We start from the raw sequence: 16,871 nt of genomic DNA, 5'->3' as shown, positions 1-16,871 counted from the left end.
TTCAATCTTAAACCAATCAACATAATTCCGAAAGGGAGAGAGGGTGGCATCCTTGTCAAAGAAAATGTAGCTCTAATTTGTTAGTCTCTCAGTAAAAAAATGATAGTGGATACTTGTATCAGTGGCATAGACTAAAATGTGTATATGTATGTACTTGGAATTTCTTGTTTGTTCGGAGGAGAGATTAACTGACAAAAAAATATACTATTGTGTTATTGTGTGTTTGTGTGTGTTTGTGTTCACTTCACCACTTTAACAGTGTGGATGTAATTGCTAGAGTGAGCTCGGGGATCCCTGGAGCTCCTGCTGCCTGGGAGGGCCTGGACCTGATGAACGGAGCGTGGGTATTTGGCTGCTGTAGTCTGGCCCACTGTAAACTACAGCACAAAGAGAGACAGACAGGGGGAGGAGATAGCAGTGGAGGAGGGTGTGAATGAGTACAGACACCTAAAGGAAAAGACTAAAGGAAAAGAAAGTAACTACGGACTATAGGCTGCTAGAGCGTGTTTCTGAATTAAGGAATTGGAACGGAATCAAGGAAAGTTAAAATAAAAAAATAATTATAATTATTTAATTAATTTCAATATGATTGTGCCAAAGAACAGTGTGACCAGTATACTAAAATGACTAAATACATGTAAATGAAACATTGCAAAGTAATCTAAATACCGAAATTCTTCACTTGAGCGCATTTTCATATCAAATGACTAGCAGCACCCCATGAATACAAATATAGCTTTTCAGGTATAATGAATAAAGGTCACCTTTTTATTTATTTGTATCCACTACCTGATAAGTATTAAGCGATTTACATTTAGAACCAAACAGTATTTTCAATACAATGTAGAGGCTACTTTTCCTCCTAGTAGGCTTATTCACAATCTTTTCACATTTTGAGAAGAATTATAAAACCCTACAATCCCCCATATCAAAGCGGCACACGGTAGTAAATCATTTAAGATTGTCAAAACATACTAAAACCGTTCATACTAAACAGCTGAATAGCATATCTTCATATACCTGAGTAACCGGATGATGACGCTCCACGACCACGTTGCTCAATGTTTGGCCTGTGGGAGTGACCCGCAAACTGCTGGGCATGTGGACCCGGGTCGTGTCAGCACGCCCAGTCACACGAGCAGTCACGGTCCTGCCGGGCCTCTGAGGGCCTGAGGAACCTGCACGGCCGCTGGCCTAATGGGTGGGGGGAGGAGAGAGTTCACATGGAGATGTTGCAGTGTTAATCACCATACCCCACTCAGATCCACAACACTCATAGTCCATCTTTGTTGTTCTATTTTTCATACTGAGCATTGAGGCATTTGCATTTGTTTTGCCATTGTGCCACAACCAGTCCCCATAATGCCACAAAGCATACGTTTAAATACAGTTGAATGTAATAGTCAGGGGACTATCATTACATAGTAGTGTAAATCATACAGACACTAAGACAGGGTCTCAAACTCAAAAGACCCGGGGGCCGATGAGCGTCCAGTCTGGGGGGGCCAGATTTTTCGGTAAACATTGGGATCAAACATTAAATCAATGGAACTTTGCAGGCCGGATAAAAATGCTTGGGGGGCCGGAATTGGATCGCAGGCCTGAGTTTGAGACCCTTGCACTAAGACAACAACTCCTGTTCAAATGCAATTAAAATAAACATGAAATACATATTTGAAAGACATGGAAAGTCTGATAGTGCCATACCTGTCTGTGGGATGTTACGCTGCCCCCTAGTGGCATGGCGCAGCTCCCTGCAGTGCTGGTGGAAGGGGCAGGGAACGCGTCAGTTCTGGGCAGTGCCATGCTGGAGCCGGGGCCCATGTGAGAGAGGAACGGGCCTGGGCCTGGAGACTGGAGCCAGAGGAGACACGGCACAGATCACCAGAGAGAAGACCACTGACACACTGCCACACTCACACACACAGGGATTAAAGCAAAAAAAAATCATCTGACTGAAAAAAAAAAAAATCGGCCCTCATTTTGGGTCGTGGCTGCATACCGCCTCGATATTTGAACTTCACGTGGTCTATTATCACTTACTAGTTCAAAGCTAGGGCATAAAACCAATATTTTTTGCAAGACTTCACCATTCTTGTTAATGGGCTATAAATGACAAAATGATTTACTGAAATCCAGGGGCATTTAACAAAAAAATTGGGGGCACTTTTAGAAACTTGTGAAATAACATTTAACCTTTGTTCAAAATAATAAACACACTTATTTAGGCTTACAGTATATGAATATGAACAATTGTCATCAAATGGCAATAATAAGACGCAAGATTTTTTGAACAAAAACCAAACAGACAACGTAAATTAGACAATCGTATTGTTCTTTCTTTGAGGTTATTAGTTGTTATAGTAACAACAACTAATACAATCTTTTTAAAGGTAAAAAAATGTTTTAAACAACTATTAACAATCGTTTTTGTTTCTTTGTTTTTTAATAATAATAACACATTATATTTATGGATTTTTGTGTTACCTTTATTCATGTACCTACCATAGTAGGCCTACAGGAAATACAGATTAGACTAGTTAGCTAGTTTGCAAGCAAGCCTTTGTAGCCAACGTACTATCAGAGATAGCTAACGTTAGCTAACTAACATTAAACTAGCTTAACCTAACTAAATAATTTCTAAAAGTATTATTACTAGTTATCATTCACCGTAGGTGATGCGTGTTGTTTGGCGCTTGGTGACGAAGTACCATGTATTTCTGAACGTTTTCGCTCCCCTTGATGGAGCCAGTAGAAGAATTTACCTGTGCTGGTTTGACAACGATTTGGGCAACTCGTTGTCCACAATTCCGACATGCCTTGAAAACAAAACCGGGTCTTTTTATCAACGTCGTCGTCATCCTCCACCACAAGCCAATCTAGCTTTCATTTTTGACAGTCGCTGGGTGTGTGAATTTTATCTTTTAGAACCTGAGATGGTGACAGAGACTGCGCTGGTCCTCATCTCTCCTCACTCTCGCAGTCACAGGTCTGATTAGGAAGCGCTCCAAATGTGTTTTGTTAGAACGTTTGTTTCTTCACGCAACAGTCAAGGCGAAAATCAAAACATTAAATGGCAACTGACCGGGTCATATAGGCTACAATGTTTTTGACACGTTCATTGAATAAGTATTACTCTCCTAGTAATTTTAGGGGCAAAATTATATTTCTAAGGGGTAGTTTTGCCCTTTGCTCTCGTGTATTTCCGACGCTGAAATGTGCAAATCATATCAGTGTCTCATTTTTGGCCTTATGCGAGCCGAGTTGACGGAAATCCGTCATAGCGACGGAAAACTTTAATCCATGCACACACACACACACACACACACACACACACACACACACACACACACACACACACACACACACACACACACACACACACACTTTGGTGTCTTTAACTTAACGTAGGGAACTAAGAAACATGGGAAGGGGAGCTTTTCTGGAGGCCAGTGCAGACATTTTATCTTGCAAAAAGGATCATGAATGTGTTCACAGTACAAGCCTCATCAACAAGGTGCTAAAAACGTACAACCCCTACCGGGTGAAGTCAGTGACGTTTTGCTTTTGGAAACCTCTCCAGCAATGGAGGCAGAGTAAAACAGAGCCAATGTCTGGCTAAACATGGTGCCTTTAATAAACACAGGAAAAAGCATCCCATAAGGGCAGGGCGTTCACTGGCAATACGGCTGGACTCTCACCATCCTGTCCATTTCACTGCGGGATGGTGCCAAGTTTGCGGCTTGGGTAACAAACGTGCCGTCAGAGAAGGAGGAGGTGGGCCGGGGCTGGAGGCCGGCCAATGAGCCGAAGCCTGGGTCATCCCGTGGGGGCGGAGCATCTGGACAGAGTGGAGGCAGAGTGTCAATCCCTAATAAATCATTTGTGGACAAAATTCCTCGGACAGTTCATTACAACTGGGCTCCAATACAAACAAGTTGTAGTCACAGTTCACAGCTTTTTTATGAACTGATCTAACAAGAACCCTCGCTCACTACCTCAGAACACTAGACATGAGTGATAAGCCTTATTGAGAAGCGGTGTATTGTGTGTATGAGCCCGTTTGTGTGCACACACACACACATACAGTCTCTTGAGCTGAGAAGGCAGTGAAATGAACACACCCACTGCCTTGAAGGAATGTTCATTCAGCTGTCAGCTCCCTGCCAGAGTCCCAACCTTTTCCAGCGCTCCAGGAGGAGTCAGCATATTCCCACCCACTCTGATTTATCCCGACTTCACACACACAAATTCATACAGACAAACGCACTCACATATCTCATACACACACACACACACCCTCCCACTAACATGAGCACGCACACACGCGCGTACACACACGCCCACACACTCGTCCCCGGTACACACACACGGCACACGACACACACACACACACACACACACACACACACACACACACACACACACACACACACACACGCAGGCCGGACCATCAAAGAGCGAGCGGCTTGAGTGAAAAATGAAATACGACAGGCCCTACACCCCGCTTACTATTAATCCATAGCAGTGCGAGGCACTCGGCTGATGAGATGGGGGAGGGTTGCGGGGGCGTGCAGTCGGGGGGGTAGGGGCGAGGAGAGACTGATGCTGCAGGTTCACTGCACTCAAACAAAAGGGGGGACCCTGCTGGCTAGCTGTTTCGCCTCATTTCATCACTACCAGTAGAGAGACACACACACACACACACACACACACACACACACACACACACACACACACACACACACACACACACACACACACACACACACACACACACACACACACACACACACACACACACACACACACACACACACACACACACACACACACACTTCCTCTCCCATGGAGGTAAAGCTGGGGATGGGGCAAACCTGAAATGTACACGTCTCAAATGACATGTAAACCAACAGGCCCTGGGGGTCCTGCACTTGGCTACTGGTGGTCTTAACATTGTTTTTAACAGGCATAAATGACTGGGGTGAGCAAGGGTTTACTATACTGCAGGGGTTGTTCCCTAAAGGACATATGGGTTATGGGAATCCATTGCAGAACCTTAGAGAGATGGTGCTTTCCCAGTTCTCCTCATGATGTCATGATGTCATGATGTCTCACCGTGCTCCTGCGGCCTGCCCTCCCCTCCGTGGAACATGCTCAGGGCCTCCATGTTGAGCGCACACACGCCGCGCATGAAGGCCTTCTTCATGGAGTCCTCGTACTGGTCCCTCTCCAGGTGCAGCTTCTGGATCTCAGCTTGCGCTTTCTGCAGGGCCTCCACATTCTGCCCCACATAAATACACACAATCACCGACCAACCCACCCACACACACGTCAAACAAGGTTACCACATAAACATCTTCAAACGCCTCTCTAGTCTCTGCCACCCCCGCACTCTCCCTGTCAACCTGTCACAGCACCCTTATTTCCACCCTTCCCCCTCTTTCTCTTCTTCTCCCTCCCTCCCTCCCTCCCTCGCTCTCTTTCTTTCTTTCTCTCTCCTGCACACTATTAATCTCACCCTTAGTAGCTGTCCACATCAATCAAGCTTAATCGCCATGCTTTTCCACTGCAAATATTCACGGGGACTATTAACCTTCGAGGCTAATGGACTTTAACTATGACAAAAAGCTAACTTGCGAAAACTCGACTAGTCATTTTTAAATTCTGCCCGTGTCTGCTGCTGGGCTGGATGCTGCGGCAGAGAGAGTGCTTTACGCTGGGATGCCTTCCAAGACTATGTCTTATCCATTTAGAAGCTAAAAACAGTCCAAGGCATAAGGGCTGCCCCTTAGTGAGGATCTTTCTGTGAACAATCAATAGTACCATATTGTATCATTACTGCTGTGGCAGTGTAGGGTTTAAAGACTCTTTTCCATAATTTTGAGCCAGCCCATCTAGAATTGCATGTCTACACAACGGTTTAGCAGATAGGGGGTTCAGCTACTAGGCTAAGTGAAATTAGACTCAACTTGATCTGTATTGGACCTTACGATTAACTTCTGCCATGTTGGCCTTGTAGATGTGATTTGCACGTAATCGTTGCGGATGGAAGTTAACCTACTAGGTCAAGTGGGACTGGAAACAACTTAATATGCATTTTCTGCAGTTGAAAATCTTACCACCTCTGGCACATTGGTCCTCATACTGGAACATTTTCTTCTTAAATGTCTTCTTATGAACTTCGTAAGACCAACCCTAAGAAAGCTCCCCGCCGGATTCATGAACGTGTGGAAATGTGTTCTTAAACCGATTCTTAAATTGAACGTGTGTTCTCGTACAACTAAATTTGCATGCAACCACAGGGCTGTGCGCACACAGAATCCACAGGCAATGCGAAGGCAACTTGAGACTGGTCAAAGCAGAAAGCGATGGATGTAAACGCAGACCTAACTTCACTGTTGCAGAGGTGGAGGGACCGTTGCAGAATGTAGATGTGTCCATTCTATTCAACTATGGCTACATCCACGCAATTGAGTTTAGTGCTTATTAATTTATTCACTGCCATGTGCAGTGTTCGTGAAGTGCTTTTTTCAATTTTAGGACTTTTAGGAATGCCAGAATTGTCGAGTTAAGTTGAGTTAAGAAGAAATTTCTTCTGAACTTTTTCTTAACTGCGTTCAAGAATGAGGTCCAATGTTTTTGTAGTTGCATTCTGCACATACTTTACCATTGTTAAGGACATAAGGACATAAGATCATCCATTGTTTCACCATGTCTTTCACATGTCTGCGGAGAGGATCTCTCACCTCCGCAAGCTTGGCCTCGTAGTCGTTTGAGAGCTGCACGCAGACCTCCTCGGCCCGGGAGCGACACGCCCGCTCCACGCGCTCCTTCCAGCGGCTGGATATGAGCGAGTGCCAGGCGGCCCACACCTTCTTCTTCAGCTGCACCTGGTAGTGCTGCGCAGCCATTTTGACACCCTGAGCCTGGGGATTCACAGCGCCAAGGAACTTACAGTGACGTTTATGACTAGAATAATAAGCAATGACACCTCTCCTACGCTACAGTATATCATTGACATAGTGAGGTTGGAAAAACTGGGGGGAAACAGCACTATCTGGCTGTCACTCATATCATAGTACACCATAAACTATATCAATATTATGATGGATTTAGAGAGAACACTGGATTTCCATTAAGTGCTACCTTATTTTCAGAAATCGGCACAAATTACTGGCAATAATGCGTTTCAAAGTATTTAGATAGTGTAAATACTTTAGTGATGAAAGTCACAAAATAGGAATTCTATCCAAATCAACAGGCAGCTACTGCAGGGCCTTGCCCAAGGAAGCCTGTCGCCGTTTATAAATAATGTAACACTTCAAAGGCAAGACAACAAGTAAACAAGTTCTGCAGGGGCAAAGGTTGCCTGGCAGTGTGCAGACTGTCATCCTGTCTCCCCTTCCTGTACTCTCTGCTCCCCCCCACCCCCCCAGTCACCTCCTCTCGGAGAGCGCCGTGCCGCAGCCTCCACTGTGTGAACGACCTCATCATCTCCAGCCGCTCCCGCTGTCTGTCAAGCGCATAGCTCAGGTTCTTAATCACCTGCCAGAAACAAAACCAGCAAAAAAAGGGGTTAGTGTGGGACCTCATCCGGCATATGATTAACCACAAGGCTAGTCAGTGATAGCAGCAGTGAATAGAAGTTAATCTTTCTCAAACCAGTTGCTGTGAACCTACAGAACTGCACGTTTCTAATCTGTTCCTACTCACTGAATGCATCTGAAAACTTTAAAACGTCAGATTAACCTATCTGCGCGGGGTGTCTTCAGCAAGCGTTTTGCTCTGCAGCTCTGTGAGGGCTTAGGGATGTGGATGTCTGTCTGCTCATACCAGACTAGTATTCATGAGTAGAAGAAAGTAGAGGGTCTGAAACATGCAATTCTGTGGGCTTGACACAATGGATAAGGGCAACTGTTACCGTTTAAACTGTTCAAGAAAGTGGATGAAGTTTTACACATTATTTTCAAATGGCTCAAATGAATGTTTCACTATGCAGTGTGTCCAGTAGTGAGCGCACACACGCATGCATGCACACACGCGCACACACACACACCTCATCTTTCCTCTGACTGGAGATCTCAAATGTGTTCAGCAGGTCCTTCAGGCCGTCCATCTCTGCGTTCACAGCAGCCATATCGGCCACGTGTTTCTCCTTGTCCTTTCTCAGTGCTAGTTTGTGCTGCTCGGCAAACGCCAGCTTCCACTTTCTCAGCTCCATCAGCACGTTGGTCTAAGGGTGATAATTACATGCTTTTACACTCAAGGGAAATGCTCATCTGTTATCTACACTGTGCACTACTGCACAGAATCAGAGAGGGCTAGCTGATAAAGAGAGAGGTTCTTTTATTATGAACTAGTCCCGTAACCTCAACAGAAGTGTCATTAACAGCTCTTAAAAAGCCTCATAAACCTCTACCCAATGCTGTATTTACAATTGTGAAAATATAAAGCTTTCAAAAAACAAGATACAATAAAAAAAAACATTAAATGTATTCAAATCCTGTATTTAAAATGCCAACCTTCAGGTTGTTGCCCCACATATCCAGGAGGTTTTCCATTCTGGTCATGTTCTCCTCCGACACAGACACCTCAGTCTCCAAGGTGATGACTGCATCCAGGCTGCTTCGCCTGGATGCCTCTGATGCCGTTTGTGGTCTGTCTGATACACTCTCACGACCTGAAAATCTCCCCAGCATCTCCACACCTGACAGACATGACAAAGGTTCCAATGAAATGGACCAGCAGGGGCAGATGTGGGAGCAGTCCCTGTCTCTGTGTATTCACTCTGTGATTCTGAACATATTTTTTTCTTAACAAGTTCAAACAGGTAATGCATTTTACTATAGCTGTTATGCAAGCAGAAAAATTGGGTATCCCTGATGAAATGGTAAACTGTTCTACCTTCTGAGGCTTGGACATGAGAGGAATCCTGATCAAGAGGAGTTGCCCTGGTAGATGTCACCCCTCTGCCTGAGTGTCTTCCACTGTCCTCTGGTAGTTGAAAGATAGGCAAGTCATAGAGAAAGGAACAGCAAAGAGGGAGGGGGGGGCACAACATTTTAATAGATTTTCTCTGTGATAAAATCACTGTTGAATGATTAATCATTCATGAGCAAAATGTAACTTCACACCTTCAGTAGGCTGAGATCGCCGCCCCATCATGAGATGAGAATTGTGTCCTGTTCCAGAGAGTTGTGACATTTGAAGCAGCTGGGATGGAGTGCTTGGCTCAAATTTAGGAGTCACCACAGCATGCCGCAGGAGCTCTTCATACTCATCCTGATTAAAACGAAACACTCCATGGACAAATCCAACAACCTCACAGACACACACAAGACTTTTACCACAATCTCTTGACTTGATATTCCGGTGGGTGGTGTTGTACAAAAACACAGTCAAAACAACAAAGAATGAATAAGATCACCAAGACTCTTAGTTTTGCTGTGGATTGCATTGATAAAGCACCTCTCACCTGCAATTCAGACGACACCGAGCTCCCTCGATCTGAATCCATAGGCAGAGCTGGACTGCTTGGTTCCCCTTCATCAGAGGACATCTAACGTTAATGAAAGCATTTGGGGTAACAAATTACGAACTGCTGATGTTAACTAAATTACCGGTTCCCTAACCTCACATTCATACACACTTAACACCAGCTCTTTTCTAACTACGACTAACCTTAGTGTGGACATGATGGCAAACAGCGTATTAGATGCCTCAAAATGTATGTCCACAGATGACAGCTATTGCTAACAGTTAACAAGTTAGTTAACGTTCCAAACGTTACTACTAACATTAGCCAAGTGAAACTTCCAACTAACTTTAACTCCCTTAGCTTCTCACGTTAACTAAGCTAATGTTACCTAACATTCTCCTTGATATATATATGATACTTTATAAATAACGTGATACTGACTTGGGCTTGGTTTTGGGAGGATAACTACTAGCTAACGTTAGCAAACATGCAGTCGCTTAGCTTCCTCGTCAACACAGTAATCTAATGTTGTAGATAGAATCCATATCGCAACTTGATGTGTACGCTATCTGATAAGCTACCTAGCAAGCCGTCTTGTTGTCACTCGTGCCAACTGACGTTCATTATTCGTGTTATAGTGACAAGCTAACCCTATGGAAGTGTAGAGTGATGAGCTAACTTAACTCGCTATCTAGGATAGTCTCATTTACAATATGAGCGAAAAAAGCTTGTCATTATCCTCTGCCATAGAAGTACTTAACTGCCAGCGAATACAGAGTTTGTATTACCTTGCCTTTGGCAGTCGTTTGCCTTCAATTCGTATTTTTCTTCGTTTAAACTAGCGTCCAGTAAACAAAGTCGAAATCAAAATCGGTAACTTTTCAACCTGGCAGTTTCAAATTGTTAACTGCACGAGTAAGCCCACATTTCATTGGTCGCGATGGCTACCCCGTCATCCTCGTTGCTAGTGATTGGATAGCAAGTAACCACGGTAACATAAACGGAAAAGATTTTTCAAGTTGTACACACTGCAATCTGAGACGCTGCAGAAAAAAAATACATATTCCAGTTGGTTGTCGTGGGGTCTTTCCGTAGCGTTTCATATACTGGTATAAGAATGCATACACAGATAAAATAAAATACAATCATTTAGGTTGTACTTTTGCGATTTATTCCCCCTGTTTCCCTTCAGCAGGTACATTTAAATTTAATTTCCAATCAGTGGTTGACAACAGTTGTTGTGCTATGCTGTAAGGTAGAGGTAGGCCTATATGGATGCATAACGTTTGTGTGCATTCGGTCCCTCTAAGCAATCACTATAGTTTACTGAGTTACAATCTTGACTATAGACCTATTTGAAACCAGAACACGAAAATATCAAGATTCGCGACACAAACCACGACATAAGTCAACTGTAACCTAAGCGAATCCTGCTACATACGAGTATTTCTATTGGAACTCAGCTCATTGTACAAGTCGATCCCAGAACAATAGTCACAATCCATTAGCTTTCTCCTTGTGGTACATTATTTCGAATGCTGGCATGCAGAGGACAGAAACAATAAAGGAAGTTGAGCTAAGGTTAATTGAGTTGGATAGGATACTGTGTAATTCTGGTTGTGTCTGAGGCATGTGCTGTTGTGCTTTTTGCTAGGTGACTTTATTGACTTTACATACAGAGTAAAATGGGTAAGGTTTAGACAAATGTTGGATTTTAATTACACGTCTATTGCAAGAAAAACATGAATTTAGAGGCTGAGGAAAACAACTTAAAATTGAAAGTTAGTATTATTATTATTTTTATTATACCATATTTACTTATTATCATCATTATTGCGGCTCATACAATAGGTTAAATTAAAGAGACAAGAATGAGAATCATTTATATTGTAAAGGCATACAAATATGCCAAAAGACTAATTTCAGTGTGTTTTTCCTTTGCAGAGCTGCAAAATCACCGTTTTATCTTTTTTTTAAGAGAAAGAAAAAATGATTAGTGTGAAACATAAGCCTAATAGTGGGAGCATGGGAGATTGGGCTATTTGTTCTTAAATCAATGGCCTCATATTTTATTGTAATGTTTGAGATATATTTTCATGGAAGTGAAAGACAGAAACAGCTCCTTTATAGCTTCCTGGTTGTTATATTCTAGCCACAGGGATGCAGAAATCTAATTAAAATTTGTGTTTTTTTTTGTTAAATGTGGTAAGGTAGGCTATTTATCGCTTAAGCAGGGGATCTTCAGAATGCTTCAGCTGCTGTCAAAGAGCAGGGCTACATTGCACCATTGCACCTCTCTGTGACTCAATGTGATCCCACAGGTATTTATCACAGCCCTGCTGCCCAGAGACTGACAGGCAGTAAATTATTCGGCTTTGAGGGACTTTCTATCACAAAGTCTTTCATTTCTATCTGAGTCACCGCCAGCTCACATTCGCAGGATGCCTTTGTCAATGTCTGGGAAAGAGAGTAAATGGAGGGAAGAAACTCAACGGTGTTGTCACAAATCTCTACCGTTCCCTGCTGTCCATTTTCATTAGCAGGACATCTGTCTCTGCAGAAGGAAGGAGAGAGAGAGAGAGAGAGAGAGAGAGAGAGAGAGAGAGAGAGAAAGAAAGAAAGAAAGAGAGAGAGAGAAGTGACCCAGCCATAAACCCGCCAGTCTGGGGATCGTTTGGCCATTTCATAGAATGGGTTATAGATAGGATCGGGGTCACAGGGTGAGATGAGCTTCCATGCACTTGCTTGCCGGTGTGCTCAAAAAGCACGTATCCAGTACAATTATTGACAAACAGATGATTTATATGTATGAAGTAGCTGTGGTGTGCTCTACTTCATTGCTAGTCTATGATGCTGAATGTGGAATGCTCAAACATAAGCAAAAAAAAATAAGAAGAAAAATAAATAAATTCATAGTCATTCATTTTCAAGAATAAAAAAGTCCTCCCAAAAAAAATCTTTATTATAAATGACTGTGATGATATGATATTCATATAGGTACAGTTTAATAAAACATGTTACAATAGACATTTTTCCTCATCTCAATCTGTAGTGAGTATAATTCACTGAGAGTAACCCATTATTTGCCTACGACATTGTGACTACATGAAATAGTTTTACATTTTGCTGTTGTCCTGGGAAAGCAATTTATATTTATTATTTATACTTTTTCTTAATGTTATTCTGAGAGGGAAACAGCACTGTCTGTACTCGAGATGAGATATATGGTCAAGAGAGTTGAGCTATAATAAATGTATCCTATTACAGATTAGCCTACTATTTTTTATGTCAACAGATATAGAATTAGATTTCTCACATGTATTGAGTACCTTTACGCATACTGATAGAATGGTGTTCTTTAACATCGTAGCAGAGAGGTTTCGCTGCGTGTTACCGGTCCTCGTAAATGAAATGGCGCAGAGGAACACTACATTCTGCCGTGGTCTCTCATTAAGATAAGTGCTGCTTGGCTCTCCATCATTTGTACCGTAAATGTAACCCACTTGCCAACACTGAATGGAAGAGTGCTTCGGCCTGAGGTCACAGACTCTATGAATCACCACATTTAGAGGACAAAAAAGATGCTTCTCTTTTCTCTCTCTGTCTTTGTGTGTAAGAGAGCGTGTTTCCTTGTGTGTACGTGTGGATGTACTTCTTCATGTGCCGTGCCATGTGTGTGTTGCATTCATGTGACAACATGCATGTGTGGTGCACTTAAATCACACTCATGGTTTGTTAAAAACTCACCCTGGACAGGGGCCAAGCATGGTCAGTCCTTGGCACTGTTGGAGGCCAGCTGTGCACTTCCTGCTTCTGCCCCTAGGGGCCTTTGCACCAGAGACCCAAGGGATCCTGCAGCACCCTGGACAGCGCCCACCAGCACCAGCTGCACAGTCTCACAATAGAAGGCCTACCTATAAAGGCTCGGGCATGGCTCTCCAGATACTCAGTACTAAGAGGAGAGACATTAGTAAGACTGTGCTTTCTTTTATTGATTTTTTTTTCTGAGGGCAGACAGAGACAACGGCCATTAAATTAACCGTTGAAGGGAGAACATAACCACTGGATGTTTTTTTATGATTCCACATATCCCTGTCAAAATGTATCACAAAGTGTACAATGCCCTTGTGCATACTATAATATGTAGATTATCTTTTTGAAAGTGAAGTTAAAGTTGCTGCTTGGATGAATTTCAGATGGCAGAGGATAGAGTTGATCAAATTCTGTTTATAACTTCATCAATTTATTTGTATGTTCCCTTTGTCAAAGTAAAATAGCAGACTTATCCCTTCATGTAGGCTTGACACTGTTGCTATGCCACTGTAACTTTTGGCATTTTAGCATTTTACTCACGGGGTGAAATTTTACCCCATTGCCATCCCACTACATTTGGATGAAGAAGGCATTTTCCTGCACTCATGCCACAGTTGTCTGGCTGTTAATGGATTCAATTCGCTTGTAAAGGAGGGTTGGGGGGATGAAAGCAGGGGCACTGGTTTTGTTGCTACTGCTCATTTTACTCAGAATGTCCTGATACCGGTGGCTTTGAGAAGTGCTGCCTTTTGACAGATCAGGAACAGTGGACAATGTCCCTCAATTGGGCTGTGAAGCCCCTGTGAAGTGATTGTGTTCACTTATGTAATTATTGGAGCATTATTGCATAATCTTGGAAGGTCATGGGCCACAATAATGGTTGTGCCATATCTGAAAGTGAGGATGGAAATTGTATTGATCATCAGACAATTCTAGACACATCTTAAAATATCAGAGTAGTTTAACAATATGGTCTAGTTTATGCAACAGCACAACACAGACTGACATACAGACAGATAGACAAACATATAGATAGATAGATAGAAAGAGAAAGAAAGAAAGAGATAGATAGATAGATAGATAAATAGAAAGATAGTTCCAAAAAAGAGACAAACTAGCTAGTATTTGCACATTGCTTTGGAGTTCCATTCTTTCAAAGGCGCAGTATTTACGTTCGTTGCGTCACGTTTTGGTTGTAAGATCAACGCAGATTTTCTTTAGGCTACCCTTACTTTTTCAGGCTGGGCGCTTTGACGAACGCGCTCTCTGACAGGCATGCAGGGAGCGTGCAACGCTACTGACGCACCGACGCAATGCTTCTTTCTTATTTCACCTCACTACTTCCCTGTGCCTTGCTTATTCCACGAGACGGGGTTTACCCGCATCAGGCCCATACAGTTATTGATTCTCTCTCTCTCTCACTCCCCCCCTCTCTCTCTCGCTCGCTCGCTCCCTCTCTTTTTCTATCTCCCTCTCTCTTGCCTTTCTTGAAGTAGCTCACTGCAGAGATAGAACTGCAACGGGGAAAACCTTACCGGCAGCAACTAGCCTACCTCAATTTCTTGCATTTTAGGGGATACAACTAAATTAAAATTCTCTACGCGCTATCAGCAAGGCTTTTAACAATGGGTTGTTATTGCACTTCCATCTACGTTGCACCTTAAACGGTAGGTATTCTGTGTTTTCTCCGACATATTTTGAGAACTCCTGCATTTACAGCATTTCTAGCTTTTGTAGGATTAGAATTCGCGGTTAATTTTGGTCATGAAAACTGTAACTCTTTTGAGAGATGTGTAGGTTATGCTAGGCGTCTTGACATATGTTGCTCATTGAAAACTGGACGATCTTGCGTTTTTTTCAACTTTTACACGACAGCATCGGCTGTAAGGAAGGTAGGCTACTGCATAATCGAGCCAACTGCTTTTTAAGCCCACTCAGCAATTTACTCAGTTTTCATGACGGACTACAAATGTGATTGTGGGTACCCTACCCCTTTCAAGATGGGAAATGCACTTGTGGTTTTAGTTTAGGCTAAAATGGAAAATATAAAGCTTTGCAAAAACATGTTTTTGAATAGCTTACTAAGGGTATAGGCTACTGTTTGTTATATTGTCCTGGAAGTCATGTTTTTTTAAATTGTAATTATTTTTTATTTTGCTTTCGAGATAGAAGGTATGTTATATATGCGAGACCGGATCCTATACTTTGGAATGCATTAAACAGTTTTGCCAAGACCCCGTCTCTCCAGTAGCTTCAGTGCCATCTAATGTGCACCGCACGACGAGCCCGGGGCAATTTAAGCACTCTGCAGTGAGAGAGCAGTGGCACAGCTATCTCTTCATGTCTATTGTGCAAATATTTAGAGCACATTCCGCATCTGTAAAACTTGAGGTTCTTGATGTTCAAATACAATGGTCCAATAAGTAGACCATGCGGCACTCCGTCACATACAATCCAGGCTATCCTGCACGAAAGTTTAGGTTTGTTCCTGCACTTGTTTCCTTTGCATCAATTGAAAAATACCCCATTGCCAATTTCCTTAGCTGTTATGCTTTTTAAGCACTGTGCCAAAAATGATTACACAAATTGCTCATGATCCAATAATTGGGCTTGAATTAGTGGTCAGAGTAGATCAGTCAAAGGTAAATGGGGATGTATTTCCTTGTTGGATTGAAAGAAACAAAACATATTGAATGATGCAAGAAAGAGTGCATCAAGCGAACCATGGGATGAACGGCTCCTTAAGTTTCAGTAAGTTAACCCTCTAAATGTACTGTAACTAAGAATGTGCAAAATAATGTGTAACGAAGCTGTGGTCATTGTAGTTCACCACAGTCATTATTAAATGAAAAACCCCAGATAGTTGTTCATTTAGGAGGGTCCCTCAAGTTGATCTGGAACATTTGAAATGGAAAGGTTAGGTTGAAATGAATAAAATGTGAATGTGAAATGTGTCTGGAATCTACTGGCCACTTTGTCGCTCTCTCTCTTTGGTTTCTGTGCGGCGGTAAAGTGCATATTTGCGTCTGAATGGTGACCATGCACACAAAGGGCCTGATGGACCTATTACCTTTGCGTTAGTCACTCCTTTAGTCCAATCAACTTGTCATGGTAGGCTGAGCACTCAAGGTTGTATTCAAGTTGGTAGCATAGCTGCCATGACAAGGCTTTTACTGGAGATATTAGAAATTCAGAAAAATCAGGTGCCGGTGTGAGTCACCTTCTGTAGTGTGTTGTCAGCAACTAGGTAATTTAGCCACAACCTATTTAAATGTAATAATCTGTTTTTAAATCTTGGTGTCTAAATTGCATTAATAGCTAACGCTATCTAGCATAAAACCAGCATCGAGGAGGATTGTCTCGAAGCTTGCCAGTCCATGTTGGTATGTCTGTTTGTCTAAGGCGAACTAAATAATGGGGTATTCGTACAGTAGGATATTGTTTATCCATATTCTAAAGAGAAAAGAAAAAGATATATAATGGAATGTAGATTTTTAACACTGAATGTTTTAGAGGAATTAGCTTTAAACAAATTTTCAAGTAATTATTCACAGTGTTCTGCTCTGCGTAATAGCTA

At 42.5% G+C, this 16,871-nt stretch overlaps 1 protein-coding gene across 1 annotated transcript; it reads right to left on the bottom strand.

Moving 5' to 3' along the window:
• Nucleotides 1-239: 239 nt before the first annotated feature.
• On the bottom strand, nucleotides 240-9,562 carry poc5 (POC5 centriolar protein homolog (Chlamydomonas); the record flags this gene model as incomplete). Its single annotated transcript, XM_080852652.1, has 12 exons — nucleotides 240-377; nucleotides 1,021-1,194; nucleotides 1,708-1,854; nucleotides 3,702-3,841; nucleotides 5,119-5,284; nucleotides 6,750-6,929; nucleotides 7,444-7,548; nucleotides 8,060-8,236; nucleotides 8,526-8,710; nucleotides 8,908-8,997; nucleotides 9,138-9,285; nucleotides 9,479-9,562. The coding sequence occupies 12 exons, from the start codon at nucleotides 9,560-9,562 to the stop codon at nucleotides 240-242; spliced, it is 1,734 nt and encodes a 577-aa protein (XP_080708778.1).
• Between the last annotated feature and the right edge of the window lie 7,309 nt (nucleotides 9,563-16,871).

This window comes from Sprattus sprattus, assembly GCF_963457725.1.
Source record: "Sprattus sprattus genome assembly, chromosome: 15".
Taxonomy (NCBI): Eukaryota; Metazoa; Chordata; class Actinopteri; order Clupeiformes; family Clupeidae; genus Sprattus; species Sprattus sprattus.
This window is presented reverse-complemented; position numbering and strand designations above follow the sequence as displayed.